The sequence below is a fragment of the Grus americana genome, chromosome 2 (genome assembly GCF_028858705.1).
Source record: "Grus americana isolate bGruAme1 chromosome 2, bGruAme1.mat, whole genome shotgun sequence".
NCBI lineage: Eukaryota > Metazoa > Chordata > Aves > Gruiformes > Gruidae > Grus > Grus americana.
Window position 1 is genome coordinate 86533320 of NC_072853.1, and position 14609 is coordinate 86547928.

The 14609-nt window shown below is 37.5% G+C and overlaps 1 protein-coding gene across 4 annotated transcripts in view; it reads right to left on the reverse strand.

Moving 5' to 3' along the window:
* Positions 1-1917: 1917 nt before the first annotated feature.
* Positions 1918-14609, reverse strand: part of CDH10 (cadherin 10) — a 118875-nt gene continuing 106183 nt past the window's right edge. For all 4 annotated transcript variants that reach the window (XM_054815392.1, XM_054815391.1, XM_054815393.1 and 1 more), the window contains 3 exons: positions 8303-8411; positions 6119-6370; positions 1918-4700 (listed from right to left, as the gene is read on the reverse strand). In XM_054815392.1, the coding sequence (XP_054671367.1) occupies positions 4207-4700; positions 6119-6370; positions 8303-8411 (855 nt within the window). In that variant the 3' untranslated portion in view covers positions 1918-4206. The remainder of the gene's footprint in view (positions 4701-6118; positions 6371-8302; positions 8412-14609) is intronic.

Consider the following 14609-nt stretch of genomic DNA (forward strand, 5'->3'; position numbering starts at 1 on the left):
GGAGCAAATTATAAGAAGAGGTTTGAAGGAGAATAATGTAGCAAATTTGGTTCTTTTTATTCCAACTTTATGTCATATGTAGCATAAGAAGAATTAAAAAAAAATATAGGAACATCTGATTCAAGGGCAATAGAGTCACACTGGACAATGGGAGAGAGGAATGAAGGGCAGACCCTTGACAGACAGTAATGTCATTGATAAATAGTTTGGCCTGGGAATAGTACTACATGTGGTTGAAGGACAAGTGGTGGAAATGTGACACCTTGTAACAGTGAATGAGTGAAATATATATACATGCATATACTGGGCTGGCAGCTGGTGGATATTGACCCGATGATGTGCAATGTGAGGATTTTGTTGATTTAGGTGCTTGGTTTATTCCCTGTTTTTTTATAGTCTGCTTAGACAGTTCTTACCATCGACCTTTTCCCTGAAGGCCTTATGAAATATTACTATTTTTGTTGTTGTTGTTAACATAAGATCTTGTACACACCTCCTTTCACAAAATTCCTTAAAAAAAAATTTATTTTTTTTTTTAGCACACACTAAGAACTCACTGTTTCCTGGGGATCCAGTGTCTGCAATAGTTTTTATATGTTTCTAAATTTTTAAACATTCATAAGATCTGTCTTGTAAGTCATTTATAGGTTCCACCTGAAATACAATATTAAAGTATTTTCTCTTTGTTTTCTGTGGTCCTGTGGCATTTTACTTATAAGAAAGTACAGAAAATTCATTCAGACTAAGCAATACTAGGATCTAATATTTACTACATTTTTACATTTTGTTAGGTTTCAGACAATTTCATGTGGCTAGGCTTAGCAGGTATTACTTGGGAAGCATGTACTGTATTTTACATTTTCTCCACTTTGAATTTACTGGGAGTTTCACTTTCCAATTCCTCACTACTGTAAAGGTGTAATAAAGACATTGGGATAGTGCCCTGGATTCCTTTCTCCCTTTCCATGACATTTGATACTCATGGCTTTTGTCTTTTACTGTATGGCCTTACATTTGGCTAAGCTGTTAGGATGCCTCTGTGGTATGTAAGAGCACGGAGAACATCATTGTTTGTGGACTACTCTGTGACTGCATGTAATATTAAGGACCAGACTCAGTTGCTTATATGATCCAGTTCCTAAAATAAATTAGATATGACAATGCATTATGACTCCCTGAATGCTTTTTTATGATTTGTCTGCAGAGGTGACTGCATGTTCCTATGTCCACTTTCACTAGGCTGAGGTATTTGTACAGTAAAATGGTATATATTTGTACAGTGAAATGCTATTTGCACAGTAACGTCTATAGTGCTGAAATGGACTTTTCTTTCCTTCTCTTAAAATGTACTGGGAAATAAAACTCCAAGGATATGGCAAAAGGTAAAACAAATTTTCATTTATACTATGTATATAATAATTTTAGTAGTATGTTTATATATTATTATATACTTCAACAGTGTCTACTACCATTTTATTTAATAATACATACAGGATTAAATTTTAAACATAAGGTTCAGATTCTGTTGAACAATTATAAAATAATTTCCTTAAACGTAGTGATAGACAAATATTTCCACATAGTTATTATTCAGAAATAAGTACTGTAATACAAATCAAAATAAGAGAGTCTTATTTGAAAATTGCTGATATGTTTACGGAGTGAGGCAGCTGCATGTGTTTGTATTTTCTTTCTGGAAACAAAACAGAGATTCTTACTGAGTGTTGGCAGGAACTAATTAACCAAAATCTTGTTTTTAACAAAGAGGTAAAAACCAGCTGTATTACAGCCTGTTTTATCTTCTGTCCGAATACATACCCAGTTAAATATGTAGGGTGTCACTGATCTCAATGTTGCTAAGACAGAAAACAGCATTGAAAGAGTGCTTTTTGGCTATTTATGTATTTAATGGATGAATTTTGTTTGTTTGTTTCTTCCTATAACACATTGTTGAAGGACAAATGGAGACTAGGAAGGAATTAAAAAATAGGTCCCTTTCACTAGATAATCATAAAGAAGAATCATAAACAATGGTTTGTATGGCCTGTAAGACTTCTACAAAGCTTTGTAATGCTGATTATCTAAGATGTTTCTTAATGTTCTTGGAATTATTTTCTATTAAGGAAATTTAAAATTCCTTAGTTAATGAAAGTATTATTGAGTGAAATGAAGAAAAATCCATAAACTTCAGTTTCTTAAGAGATCAAATAGTTTAACTTGATATCAAGTCAATAAAAATTTGGTCTCCATTGTACCAAAATAGCTTGCATAATGGCACTGTATTCAGCTTTCAACTTCATTAGGTTTAATCATTCCATTAAGAAGAAGAAGAAATATCTGATCAAATGAGAATGCAGTATTGCACTTTTCAAAGGACTAATATATTTTCAGTATCTGTTGATTTTATGTCAGAAAGAAGTTAAGAGAGACAGAGGGGAGGATTATCCTTCAGATGTGTTTCTTCCACAATAAATAATTAAATACAGACCCTATGACATTCTGCTTTTTCTCTGAAATTATTTCATTTCAGCATTATTTCAAAATCACAGTGCTTGTTTACCAAATAGATTTGTGTAATCTAAAGATTGAAAGAAAAAAAGAGACATCTTAAAATGTCCTGGGATACCTACTTTGTTTTGTGATAGCTAAAGTATAATTTCTGTTACAGTTGGCTAGTTGCTCATGTTTCTTTTTACTTGACTTCTCCAAGCTTTTTACCAGGGCAGGTAGTATTAGAACAAGGGGTAATGAGTTTAAGCTGAAGGAGGGTCGATTTAGATTAGATGTTAGAAAGAAATTCTTTACTGTGAGGGTGGTGAGGCACTGGCACAGGTTGCCCAGAGAGGCTGTGGAGGCCCCATCCCTGGAAGTGTTCAAGGCCAGGTTGGATGGGGCTTTGGGCAACGTGGTCTAGTGGAGGGTGTCCCTGCCCGCAGCAGGGGGGTTGGAACTGATGGTCTTTAAGGTCTCTTCCAACCCAAACCATCCTGTGATTCTATGATAAGCTATCAGAAAACTCGGTAAATTGGGTGCGGGGTGTGCTAGTTTTACTGACAGATTGTCAGCCTTCAACCTGACAGTTTTTAAAAAAGATCAGGTTACCCTCAGATGGTTGCAATAAAACACACATTGGTTTGTCATCAAATGATTTGTCTTCGGAAAAGGATGGTGCTTAAAAATGGTTGTTTATGCTTTTTACACTTTATCCATTGCAGTTATAGATCACCTCTGATGATGCAATTATGATTCAAAATGGAGAACTATAGAACAGATAAACTCAGTTTTGAACCTAATTTTATGTGTTTGAATGAATTAGTTGTACCAGCATGTTTTTAAAGTAATTCAAGTTGAGACAAAATACTAGTTCATCTTTCTAGAATAGAATATCATTAATTCAGCTCAATAATAAAACAAATTTTCTTTTAAACATGACAACTGTAGGAAGTAGAACCTTTGGGCAAGCAAATAGGTCTATAACTTGATCCTCTCCCTGTGAGCACAAGCACTTCAGACTGTGTTAGATGTGTGGCGAATACTGCAGCAGTTGGCTGTGCTATCATCAGAGAAATTTCATGTTCTCTTCAAGCCTGGAATTCATGGCCAGAACAGGCAGGCAAGCATCAGCATAGTTGTAAAAACTGGTTTATTTCTTAAAAATAAATACAAAAATATAAATATAAAACATTGGCAGATAGAATTTGATGAAATGAAGTTGCACAAACTTTTTTTTTTAAACCAGCTGCATATTACACTTATTAACACCACGTGTACATTTTGTTTTAATTTTAATGTACAGAACAGGACATATTGGATTTTTTTTCTTCTTTGCCATCTTAAAAGCTGCACTTGCAAGGATAGGACATGTACCTAACAGAAGCGGCTTGTACATGAGGTTGCTTAAGGGATTATCACCCTGTTCAAATTTCTGAAGGTAAGATATTATTTTACTTACTAAAATGGACAACACTGAATTTCCATAGCTTTGGCTCTTGGAAGGTGATTAAATAAAATGCTGTATATATTCCAAGTGGCATCCTACTAGAAAGAATGAATGACATTAATGGACAAATTTAAAACAAACTTTAAAAGGAAACCATTGTGCTGAGTGACAGGAAAATTTTCCTGAATGTTAAATACTGTTGAGTGCAGAAGGTGTCTGTAAAATTACTTCTGCTCAAAGGAAACAAATATGTTGCCTACTGTAGGTTAAGAAGTGTCTTTGTCACTTTCTCCTCCACCATACATTTCAGCTAGCTTATTAAACCGAGGGCCCCATTCTCGGAGGTAATCATAGTTTTGGTCTCCTTCAGTAGTACCCGACTCTAAGGAGCTCAAGGATTCAGCTATTGAATCATTTCCTTCATAGGCATAGGTTGCAAGCGAGTCATACGGCGGTGCAGAAGGATCAGTATCATGCTCTTTTAGCCTTTGGTTAATGAAATCTCGGACATCTGTGTTATCTGGTGCTGAAGGAGTCCTTCGTGGTACAAATAACGTTTCGGGGATAATGTCCCGTCGAAGCTTCTTATCTTCGATAGCTGCAGGATTCCTCAGTGTGCCAATATCAAAGGCTTGGGTGTCTTCCTCTCCACCACCTTCATCGTTATAACTCACAATGTTGTCTCTGATGTCCTCTTTAGAGAGGATTAAAGGCTCCTTCTTTCGTTGCCTCTTCAGAGCAGCAAACAGCACCACTATAACTTAAAGAGAGAAGCAAAGAATGGGTAAAGATCTCTATTTAACAATTTCTGAGAAGTAAATCCACCAGGTACAAAAGCTTTACTTCACCTACATTTCAGCAATTAATTTCTGTCTGATAAATGGATAAACATCTCTATCTGTATAATGGTAGCACAGTAAGGTCTATATCTGTCCTGGTTTTGGCAGGGATAGAGTTAATTTTCTTCCTAGCAGCTAGTGAAGTGCTGTGTTTTGGATTTAGGAGGAGAATAATGCTGATAACACACTGATGGTTTTAGTTGTTGCCAAGCAGTCAAGGACTTTTCAGCTTCTCATACTGCCCCACCAACAAGCGGGTGGGGGGCGCCAGAGAAGCTGGGAGGGGACACAGCCAGGGCAGCTGACCCAAACTGGCCAAAGGGATATTCCATACCATGTGACGTCATGTTCTGTATATAACTGGGGGTTGGTCGGGAGGTGGCGTGGCTCAGGAACTAGCTGAGCATCATCTTTGGGTGGTGAGCAATTGTGCTGTGTATCACTTGGTTTGTATATTACCATTATTATTGTTATTATCCTTTTCTGTCCTAGTAAACTGTCTTTATCTCAACACATGAGTTTTACCTTTTTTCTTTTCAATTCTTTCCCCCTTCCCTCTGGGGAGGGGGAATGAATGGACAGCTGTGTGGTTGTTTTAGCTGCCTGCTGAATTAAACCACAACGATATCAAAATGTGCTATTTTGCACATACATTGTGTGCTCTGCTTTACAGAACCATGAGTTTGTCTACATTCTCCTTCTGCAACTTTAATGAGTTTTTAAATAGCCAGGTCTATTCTGAAGATCTTTCCCCTTTTTTAAGCTCAAAGTATACTATTAAGAACTGGTTTTGAGGTGAATTACAGGCCATTAAGTGATATTCTGAAAACTGCAAAATGGACATTTTACAAAATTTACTTTTTTTAATTACAGCACAGAAACCTTTGGATAGACAGTGCTTTAATACAGTAAAAATACTATTTACTGGCATATTCTGTGCAAAATATATACTGCATGTTGACTTCAGATAGTTATTTAAATTAAAAAAAAAAAGACATTCTCTCAAATAAATTTAAAATTAAATACATGAAAATTCTTTTGGATCATTCTGTTCCCCCTCTCTGATCTTTTTTTGGATAATTTAACAAAAGAATAAAAATGAGCTTCTGGTTACACACTGATAGTTTTAACAGTCTGGGACTTGAATGCTTATCTCCAGCGTCCAATTCCCAGACAAACGGGTTTTGCCTTTTTTTTTTTTTTTTTTTTTTAAGTTGCAGTTACACTCTTCTTGCAAAATCCATAATCACTAAGTTTACCAACCTGCGTAATATTCTAAAATGAGTCAGGCCTGAAGCATTTGTTCATGGGGGGGGGAAGTTGCATTTTTTTTTCTTACCTAGCAGGATGATGATGCAGAGGAGAATGGCCACCAGTGCCCCCGTGCTGAGGCCAGCAGGGAGGAGCAAGGCCTCCGCGTTGCAGGACTGCATGTTGCCCCGGCTGTCGCAGGCACATACGCGAATGGTTAGCGTGCCAGTGCTGCTCTGGATCGGGTAGTCGTTGTCTGATATCACCACCGGTAGAAGGTAAGTACTTATTTCATGTCGGCTAAAGCCATTTCTTCTTGTCAAAATTCTGGCAGTGTTATCTAGAATGATAAAAATATACTGTTGTAGAGTATATGAATATAAAATGTATAATTTATAGTACATGCAAACCATCATATTTTACATCACTGGTAGTATTTTGAAACTGTTCCTGATATCATAGTGGTATCTTTTTCTAATGACATTCCCATTTGATCAGAAAGCTATTTATAATTTTTTATCTACATCTGGCCCGCTCCTCTGTGCCTCTGCACCACCTTTGAGCATGATTTGAAAAGAGGATTTCTCAAAGCTTAAAATGTTTTATAGATTAATGCACGCAGTGCATGACACAGTTCCAGTTCAGGGCTGCAGCCCTGAAATGAAGTGGCCAACTGAGAAAAAATAACCTTCCACTTCACGCTGTTCAACAAGCACTCTGTTCTGAAAGATCCTTTCTATGGATCTTCTGTGACAACACCCACGGGAATTCTACCTGGAAACCCAGTATGAGATTTTCCACACCAGAACACTTTCAACATACTGTAGAACAATGAATTATGTACCTTAGCACATGGAGCAGATTTTCTGGGGTAAAATTGTCTTAGGAATTCAGAAATGTGAAAGACGGTAGGTATTCCTGCACGGTTTTGAGAAGTGAACTTACTAAACTGTATTTGTAGCAAACAAATCTTAGTTGTATGCAGTATACTTCAGCATCAAAAGCTGTTCACTGAGTGGCCAGAGGGAAGAAAAGGAAGAGAAGGAATGAATAATAGGGAGAGATTATTTCTTCTGTGGTTAGGGCCACAACACTAGAGTGTGAGCCAACACTAGAGTTGCTAACTTCTTAGTCCAAAAGAGAGAATATACTGAATTAGTCTCTGTTAGAAGGAAAATTTAATTTTCATTTTACTTGTGGATCTTTTGAGATAAGTGGTTAGCTATCTTCCCAGCCAACTTCAGGCTAAATTAAAATAACCCATGTGCAAAAAGAAAGAAATTAATTACAGATAGAAAAGGAATAGCAAGGCCTATACCTCTAAACACTCAGGATCTAGTCACCAGGATATAATCTTTGTTTAAAATATCAAATTATATGTTTTTTCATAGCCTACATGATGTGAAACACATGCATCCCTTCATTGGTTTTGGGTATTTGTATGCTATTTGTTTTCACTCAACTTCAAAAACTATGTATCTGATGGATCTTTAAATACCTCTGCTGCTGGGCATTTTATAAGGTACCCAAACAATTTGATTTAAATTCTTCACTTTCCTTACTGTTAGAATTTTTTTTTCCTGTTGTTTGTAGCCTATTACTTCCGGAAATCTTCATCAGGAAAAAAGTATTATTCCCATTGCCTTTATGCCTTGAGCACATTTGAAGGCTGATACCATGTCCCTCCTCATTTATTTCTTCTGTAATCTAGAGTCCTCTCAGTTAGTCGTACTGATAATGAAGGCCAAAATGAGTGCATAGTGCCCCTTCCTCAACAGAATCATCTGTAAAAGTTCTCTAATAAAGAAAGTTTGACAAAGGATCAAAAGAAAAGCCAAAGTGGCTATGCGCTCAGAACCATTATTTTCATTAATGGTCAGAAAGAAGCAAATCAGAAGACCAGGGGAATCAGAACTATGTGACAGAAGGCTAAAGTGAAAAATCTGAACTTGTCAGCTGAAGTAATTTTTGAAGCCTTTTTTTCTCCTTCAGTCAAGCATTTCATCTGGCTACTCACCCCAAACCAACACTTTTACTGATTTTCTTTATAATTTGTTTTATCACATTTTTGCCATGCTAATTTTTTCCTCCCTTACACAGATGAAAACATAGAAATCCTAAACTGCAAACATTCAGGTAAAATTATTATTCCTGCTAGCAGCAGCCTTAACAGCTTCTCTGCATATTGATAAACATCAAAAGCAAATATATTTCAGGAAATATTCAGACAACAGAGATAAAACTCCTTCCCTGGAACAGGCATGAATTTTACCTTCATTATCCTGAACAGTGAAGTTAGGGTTAACAGCAGCTAAACTGAAGAAAAATTTTTGTCCACCAAGAGGGTCATCTTTGTCTACTGCACTTATGGTTTGAATAAGCTGCAGGGAAAAAAGCAAGCAAACAAACAACAAAAAAACAAATACACCTAGGTTTTTAATACAGCTGTCTGGTTACTTTAAGAAGACTAGAAGTATTAAGACAACTTCATATTCAAACTATACACATATTGACTTAATCTGTAGAACATATTAACTGAACAGCGCATTAACTTCAGCATATCATGTAAGTTTTTCCAACAAAACCATCCATATATTTCATGTGGTGGTACACGTACACATATAAAATAGCCAGCTTCTGCCTCAGTCTTCCTCTATTTCTTTTCTTCAGTACATATTTGTATATTTTTGTAACTACATAGAGGACAAAACTTGCCAAAAATAATTTTATCTCTAGCCTAGGCTGGTTTTATTCTTCATCTCTAATCCACCATTTTAAAGTCAAATCAACACCTAAGACAGGAATTCAGAGAACGTTTTATATTTTTGTGATAAAAATGGTATTTTATCAAATAGATGTTTCTGATAGGGAAGTTAAAGTTTCACATTAGATTTCAAAATACAAAAATTGTTTCTAAACCAAGATTTTTCTATTTATTAGTATAGCAAGATACACCAATAAGATTCCTGAGACGAAAAATGCCAGTGAGATTATATTTCAACTCTTGTAAAACATTGTAGCATACTCCCCAGATGCACCACCTCAGAGTGGGATGAGAATCTCTTGTCACAATTCTTAGAGTAAGGTGCAGCGGGTCAATTCAATACTTGGATTGAATGCTTTCTGCAATGCCTATGAAAAAGTTTGGGTATTTTTGAGTAAAGTAATGGCAAGCTCTATATCAACATTTGTTAGTCTATCAGGCAAATGAATGTGTGGCTTTTTTTCAATGAAGTTTCTATACCTAAGGGTGGCAAAATGTCATTTCCCAAACAAAAAAAAAACATTTTTGATGTATTTATTGCTTTATTTCAGTGTGGGGGTTTTTTTGTTTTGGTTTGGTTTGGTTTTTTTTACCATAGCAATATAAACTGTACCTATGGCTGAATTGTTGTGCATGCATGCGTGAATGTTCAGTTATATTCTGAAGTTTAACTTCCAAAAATAGGTTAATCTTTAGCCTAGGTCATTTTTATTCTTCATTTCTGATCCATCATTTTAAATTGCAGTGTTTTTTCAAGCACGGAATTACATCTAATTTTTTGACACTGCTCCTTCCCTGTGGCATTCTTGTTAAACCCTGTTTGTTTTTCCTCTTCCAGTTTTTCCAAATACAGCCATTTCTCTTCATATCACAGCTTGTGTCAGGACTGATCATCTTTAACATCAACAGTTACAATGTACTCCTGTTTGCCTTAACAAACGCATGATTAACTCCCAACTTCTCTCTTCTCCATACAGCAAGAAATTTCTTCATGAGGCAAGGATTGGATTTCTTTTAATACAGCAGCTCACTTGCTTTCTCAACTGGAGTTTTGTCTTTCTCTAAATTTTTTTTCTCAAATAAACCTCCAATAACTTACTAGATGAACAAAACAGATAATAGAAGCATAGAATATTATTCGTTTTTAAAGAATGAATCTTTTAATTATTTAGTGAGTAATTAGCAAATAAATCTTTAGCGATTTTCACAAAATTAAGTCAAGAAAACACTAGTCCATTTTACTTCGCAACTGGAGACCATGAATGCAGTCAGTTGTCGGTGTTAAGCTGATGAAAATCAACTCCTCCACTTCTGAGTGTGCATACTCGTAGTTTAAAAGGAGTATGTAAAATTTTTAATAGCCTAAAATCTTCTATAGTTTACAGGGATTATTCACCTACTATGGCACTGCTGACCAGTGTCCCTTAGCAGAACAACAGATAACAAGAAAATATTAATTTCCCCCATCCATCATTTGTTGTAGCAATTGAAGTTCTCTGGGAAGTTCTCTGTTCAAATACTGATCATGTTTAACCTTATGAAACATTTTGCAAGCAAATGCAGCTGCTTTGCTTACCTTAGGGATTAAAAAAACCCCAAACTTGCTTGTGGTTTTTTGTTGCAAGCATCATTTCAATATTAAAATATAAGGATAATTCAGAAATGCCAGCAAACATTTGGCTGACTAAATATTATGCAGTTTCAAGTTATTTGCTGATATGTTTCTTTAAAAGGAAAAGTTTTAATGATGACCTTCGTGAAACTATGCTTAGATACAGTGGTGGGTTCACTGTGGCTGGAGACCAGGTGCCCACCAAAGCCACTCTATCACTCTCATCCTCAGCTGGACAGGGGAGAGAAAATACAACAAAAAGTTCCTGGGTCAAGATAAGGGCAGGGAGAGATCACTCACCAGTTACTGTCAAGGGCAAAATGGACTCGACTTGGGGAAAATACTTTATAACCAAACAAATCAGAGGATAATGAGAAATAAAACCAAATCTTAAATACACCTTTCCCCCACCCCTCCTTTCTTCCCAGGATTAACTTCACTCCCGATTTTCTCTACCTTCTCACCCCCAGTGGCACAGGGGGACGGGGAATGGGGGTTGTGGTCAGTTCATCACACGTTGTCTCTGCTGCTCCTTCCTCCTCAGGGGGAGGACTCCTCACACTCTGCCCCTGCTCCAGCCTGGGGTCCCTCCCATGGGAGACAGTCCTTCACCAACTTCTCCAACATGAGTCCTTCCCACGGGCTGCAGTTCTTCATGAACTGCTCCAGCATGGGTCCCTTCCATGGGGTGCAGACCTTCAGGAACAGACTGCTCCAGCATGGGTCCCCCATGGGGTCACAAGTCCTGCCAGCAAACCTACTCCAGTGTGGGTTCCTCTCTCCACGGGGCCACAGGTCCTGCCAGGAGCTTGCTCCAGCGTGGGCTTCCCATGGGGTCACAGCCTCCTTCAGGTGCACCCATCTGCTCTGGTGTGGGGTCCTCCACAGGCTGCAGGTGGAATCTCTACACCCCCTCATCCTTCCTCCATGGGCTGCAGGGGGACAGCCTGCTTCACCATGGCCTTCACCACGGGCTGCAGGGGAATCTCTGTTCCGGCACCTGGAGCACCTCCTCCCCCTCCTTCTGCACTGACCTTGGTGTCTGCAGAGTTGTTCCTCTCACATATTCTCACTCCTTTCTGTGGCTGCCATTTCTCTTGCACAGGGTTTTTTCCCACCCTTCCTAACTCTGTTACCCCAGAGGTGCTACCACTGTTGCTGATGGGCTTGGCCTTGGCCAGTGGTGGGTCCATCTTGGAGCCGGCTGGCATTGGTTCTGTTGGACATGGGGGAAGCTTCTAGCAGCTTCTCACAGATGCCACCCCTGTAGCCTCCCTGCTACCAAAACCTTGCCATGCAAACCCAATGCAGGTACCTCGTCACATTTACATCTAAAATTAATTGTACAACACATCACAAACCAAAGCATTATTTGCTTTTTTTATTGTCAGTTAGAACCTAAACTTTTAATTTTTTTTTCTTCCAAATGAGGATATTACTGGAAATTCACACTGAAATTGCATTACTAGCTCATTTTCAATTTAGACCATGTACATATTCCAATAGAGCAAGTACTCTTCAGCTCTCATGTGAGCCTGGAAAGTTCTCCTTGCAGTATCACTGGTGCACTCAAGTTTGTCCTGTATGTCATCACAAGGAGCATGCTATTCACCGGATTGGGACCTCAGTGTGGGTGATGTTTATTTAGAGTTGTTCTTTGGTCTTTGAGGGAAGCAGCATCTTCCTGATAACTTTTTGAAGCACTACATGTTCTCTTGTGCTCTTTAAAGGCCTGTACATGAAGCAAGCTTCGGACAGGAGACACAACATACAAACAAGCAAGGGGGAAAGCAGATCCCTCCTGCCTTGCTGGGAAGCAATAAAAGTACAGATGTAAGTCATAGTCAATGATATTGTTTTGGTAATTTCTTTGCTTGCCTACTCCATTTCTCTTGCAGACAATTATAGCAGCATCACAGGTTTGGATCCTAAACAGGACAATTTGACTTCCTGATTGTTGACTTGAGCAAAAAGTTATCACAACTGTTTGAGAGTGGCTGAGGTCTGCAATCCCTCTCAGCTCCATTCCTTTTTTTTTTTTTTTTTGGTGTGGTTTTTTTGTTTGTTGTTTGTGGGGTGTTTGTGGTTTGGTGGGGGGTTTTTGGGTTTTTTTGGGGTTTTTTTTTTTTTTTTGATTTTTTTTGTTAAAATAGCTCTGTTGTACTTGTTTCCTCCACTCTTCTCTGTTTAACCAACTGTGATCAAAATTAAGGTGAGGAGACACTGAGGATCCCAGTGTGGCACAGGGAATTTTGCTTTCACAAACTTTTCAGACTAGCCATTTGGACTCTAAGAGTTCAGCCTCTTCTCCAATACTTGTCTAATCAAGACTTGGACTGATGTCAGACCTTTCCATCTCATAGTATTTGTATCAGTCAGTTCTTTGTGTTTGACTCTTCCTTTCGTTCCCTCATGCAAGCAATTGCAATATGTGACACAAAGTGTTTCCTAAGACTGATACACTGTATTATCTTCCGGACTTTCAGTGCATTGTGCTTCCTGCTCCGTGTCTTGTTCCTCCAGCATTCCCGTCTCAGATGTCTTGGGGCACCCTGTGGATCTCATGAAAGTGGGTCTTTGCTCAAATTTTTAATTATTTTCACAAATCTAACCACTTTAAGCAGACTGTACCACTGTCTGATGAGTAAATCCAATGACTCTGCAATTTTTATCTGGTTATTATCTAGTTGTTTGTGGGCACAGAACTGACAGGAGTAATTAAGAATGTAATTAACCATGGGAGCTGTGTTGCACGAGCTTTCCCTTTTGCACAGTTGCTAGGCAGCCACTTGCAATACTACCCGTGTTTTACCAAATCTAGACTCATTGTTGAGGCTTCGAGGACCGATAAAGTCTTCAGTATACTAGTTTTTAGCCATTCCTTGCTTGACTCTGAACCTCTAGGCAGTAACTGATAGCAGGGTAACTACTTAAGAGTCTCTTAAATATATGCAAATTCAATTGAAGAAAATAGAAATATTTATTACTGGGTACACCTCTTTATTTGTAATCAGCATGTACATCAGCAGCCTTTTCCCTTTCTCAGTGGCTTTCAAATATAAACCTACAACTGAGAGGAACTGAAATGGCAGAGAGTAAACTCTGCCTTGTAGATCATCTACCACCCAGTGTTACAATGTAAATATAGAAAATGGGTATTTCAGAATACGTTACTCAATGTACATTTTTATTATTTCTTAGTAAAACTGAATAATACTGAATCGTTAGAGAGTTTAGTCCTCAGCTGCTTAAATTTGTCTATACCATTTTGCACTATATTTTTTTAAAAAATGTAATTAAACAAGGAGCAGTAACTATCAATGAAAGAAGACTTTCAGAAAGAAGGTGATGAACTACCAGGAAATAGCTGTTTATCTGAAGAAGTTTAGAAGTTATCAATACTATTCAAAAAATAGAAATCTAGGAAGTCTTTTTTTTCCTTGGAATTGTCATAAAATTATTCTCCATAGCTTTTATAGCTAGAGCAGCTATAAAGTTAAAATTTTCTCTTGCCAGAGTAAAACAATGTAAAACTTTGAGCGTTTTTGAAAGAAAGTAAGGCGAGAAGAAAATTCTGATACAACTAAAACCACTGGAAGATATAAGATCTATGGAAATATACTGAAGGAACTAATGTAAGAATACATCAGAAGAGATGGAAAAAGAAGAGAAAAAAAAAATATTCAAGTAAATTGACCACAAATTGTAGTATGACAAAATAAATGAGAGAGATGCAATAAACAAAGATAAAATAACACTTCAGTATTGAAGGACCTAAGAAAGTGCTGTAAAAACATTTAGTTTTTCAACAGATAGATATATTATAGCTATTTTTTCAATAAAAGGAATAATGATCAGAAAAACACCTGCTGAACAGTTGTGCCATTTGAACATGAGAAAAACTCTTTACTTTGAGGGTGACCGAGCACTGGGACAGGCTGCCCAGAGAGGTTGTGGAGTCTCCTCCTCTGGAGATATTCAAAACCTGCCTGGATGGAAACCTGTGCAACCTGCTCCAGGTGCTCCTGCTTTAGCAGTGGGGTTGGACTGGATGATCTCCAGAGGTCCCTTCCAACCCCTACCAGTCTGTGATTCTGTGATTCTGTGAATATAATAAGAAAATTACTGGATATATATCTTTATATACCAAAAGTCATGTTTAAGCAAGGTTATGGTGGAAAAAATATCCCTGATTGATAAAGT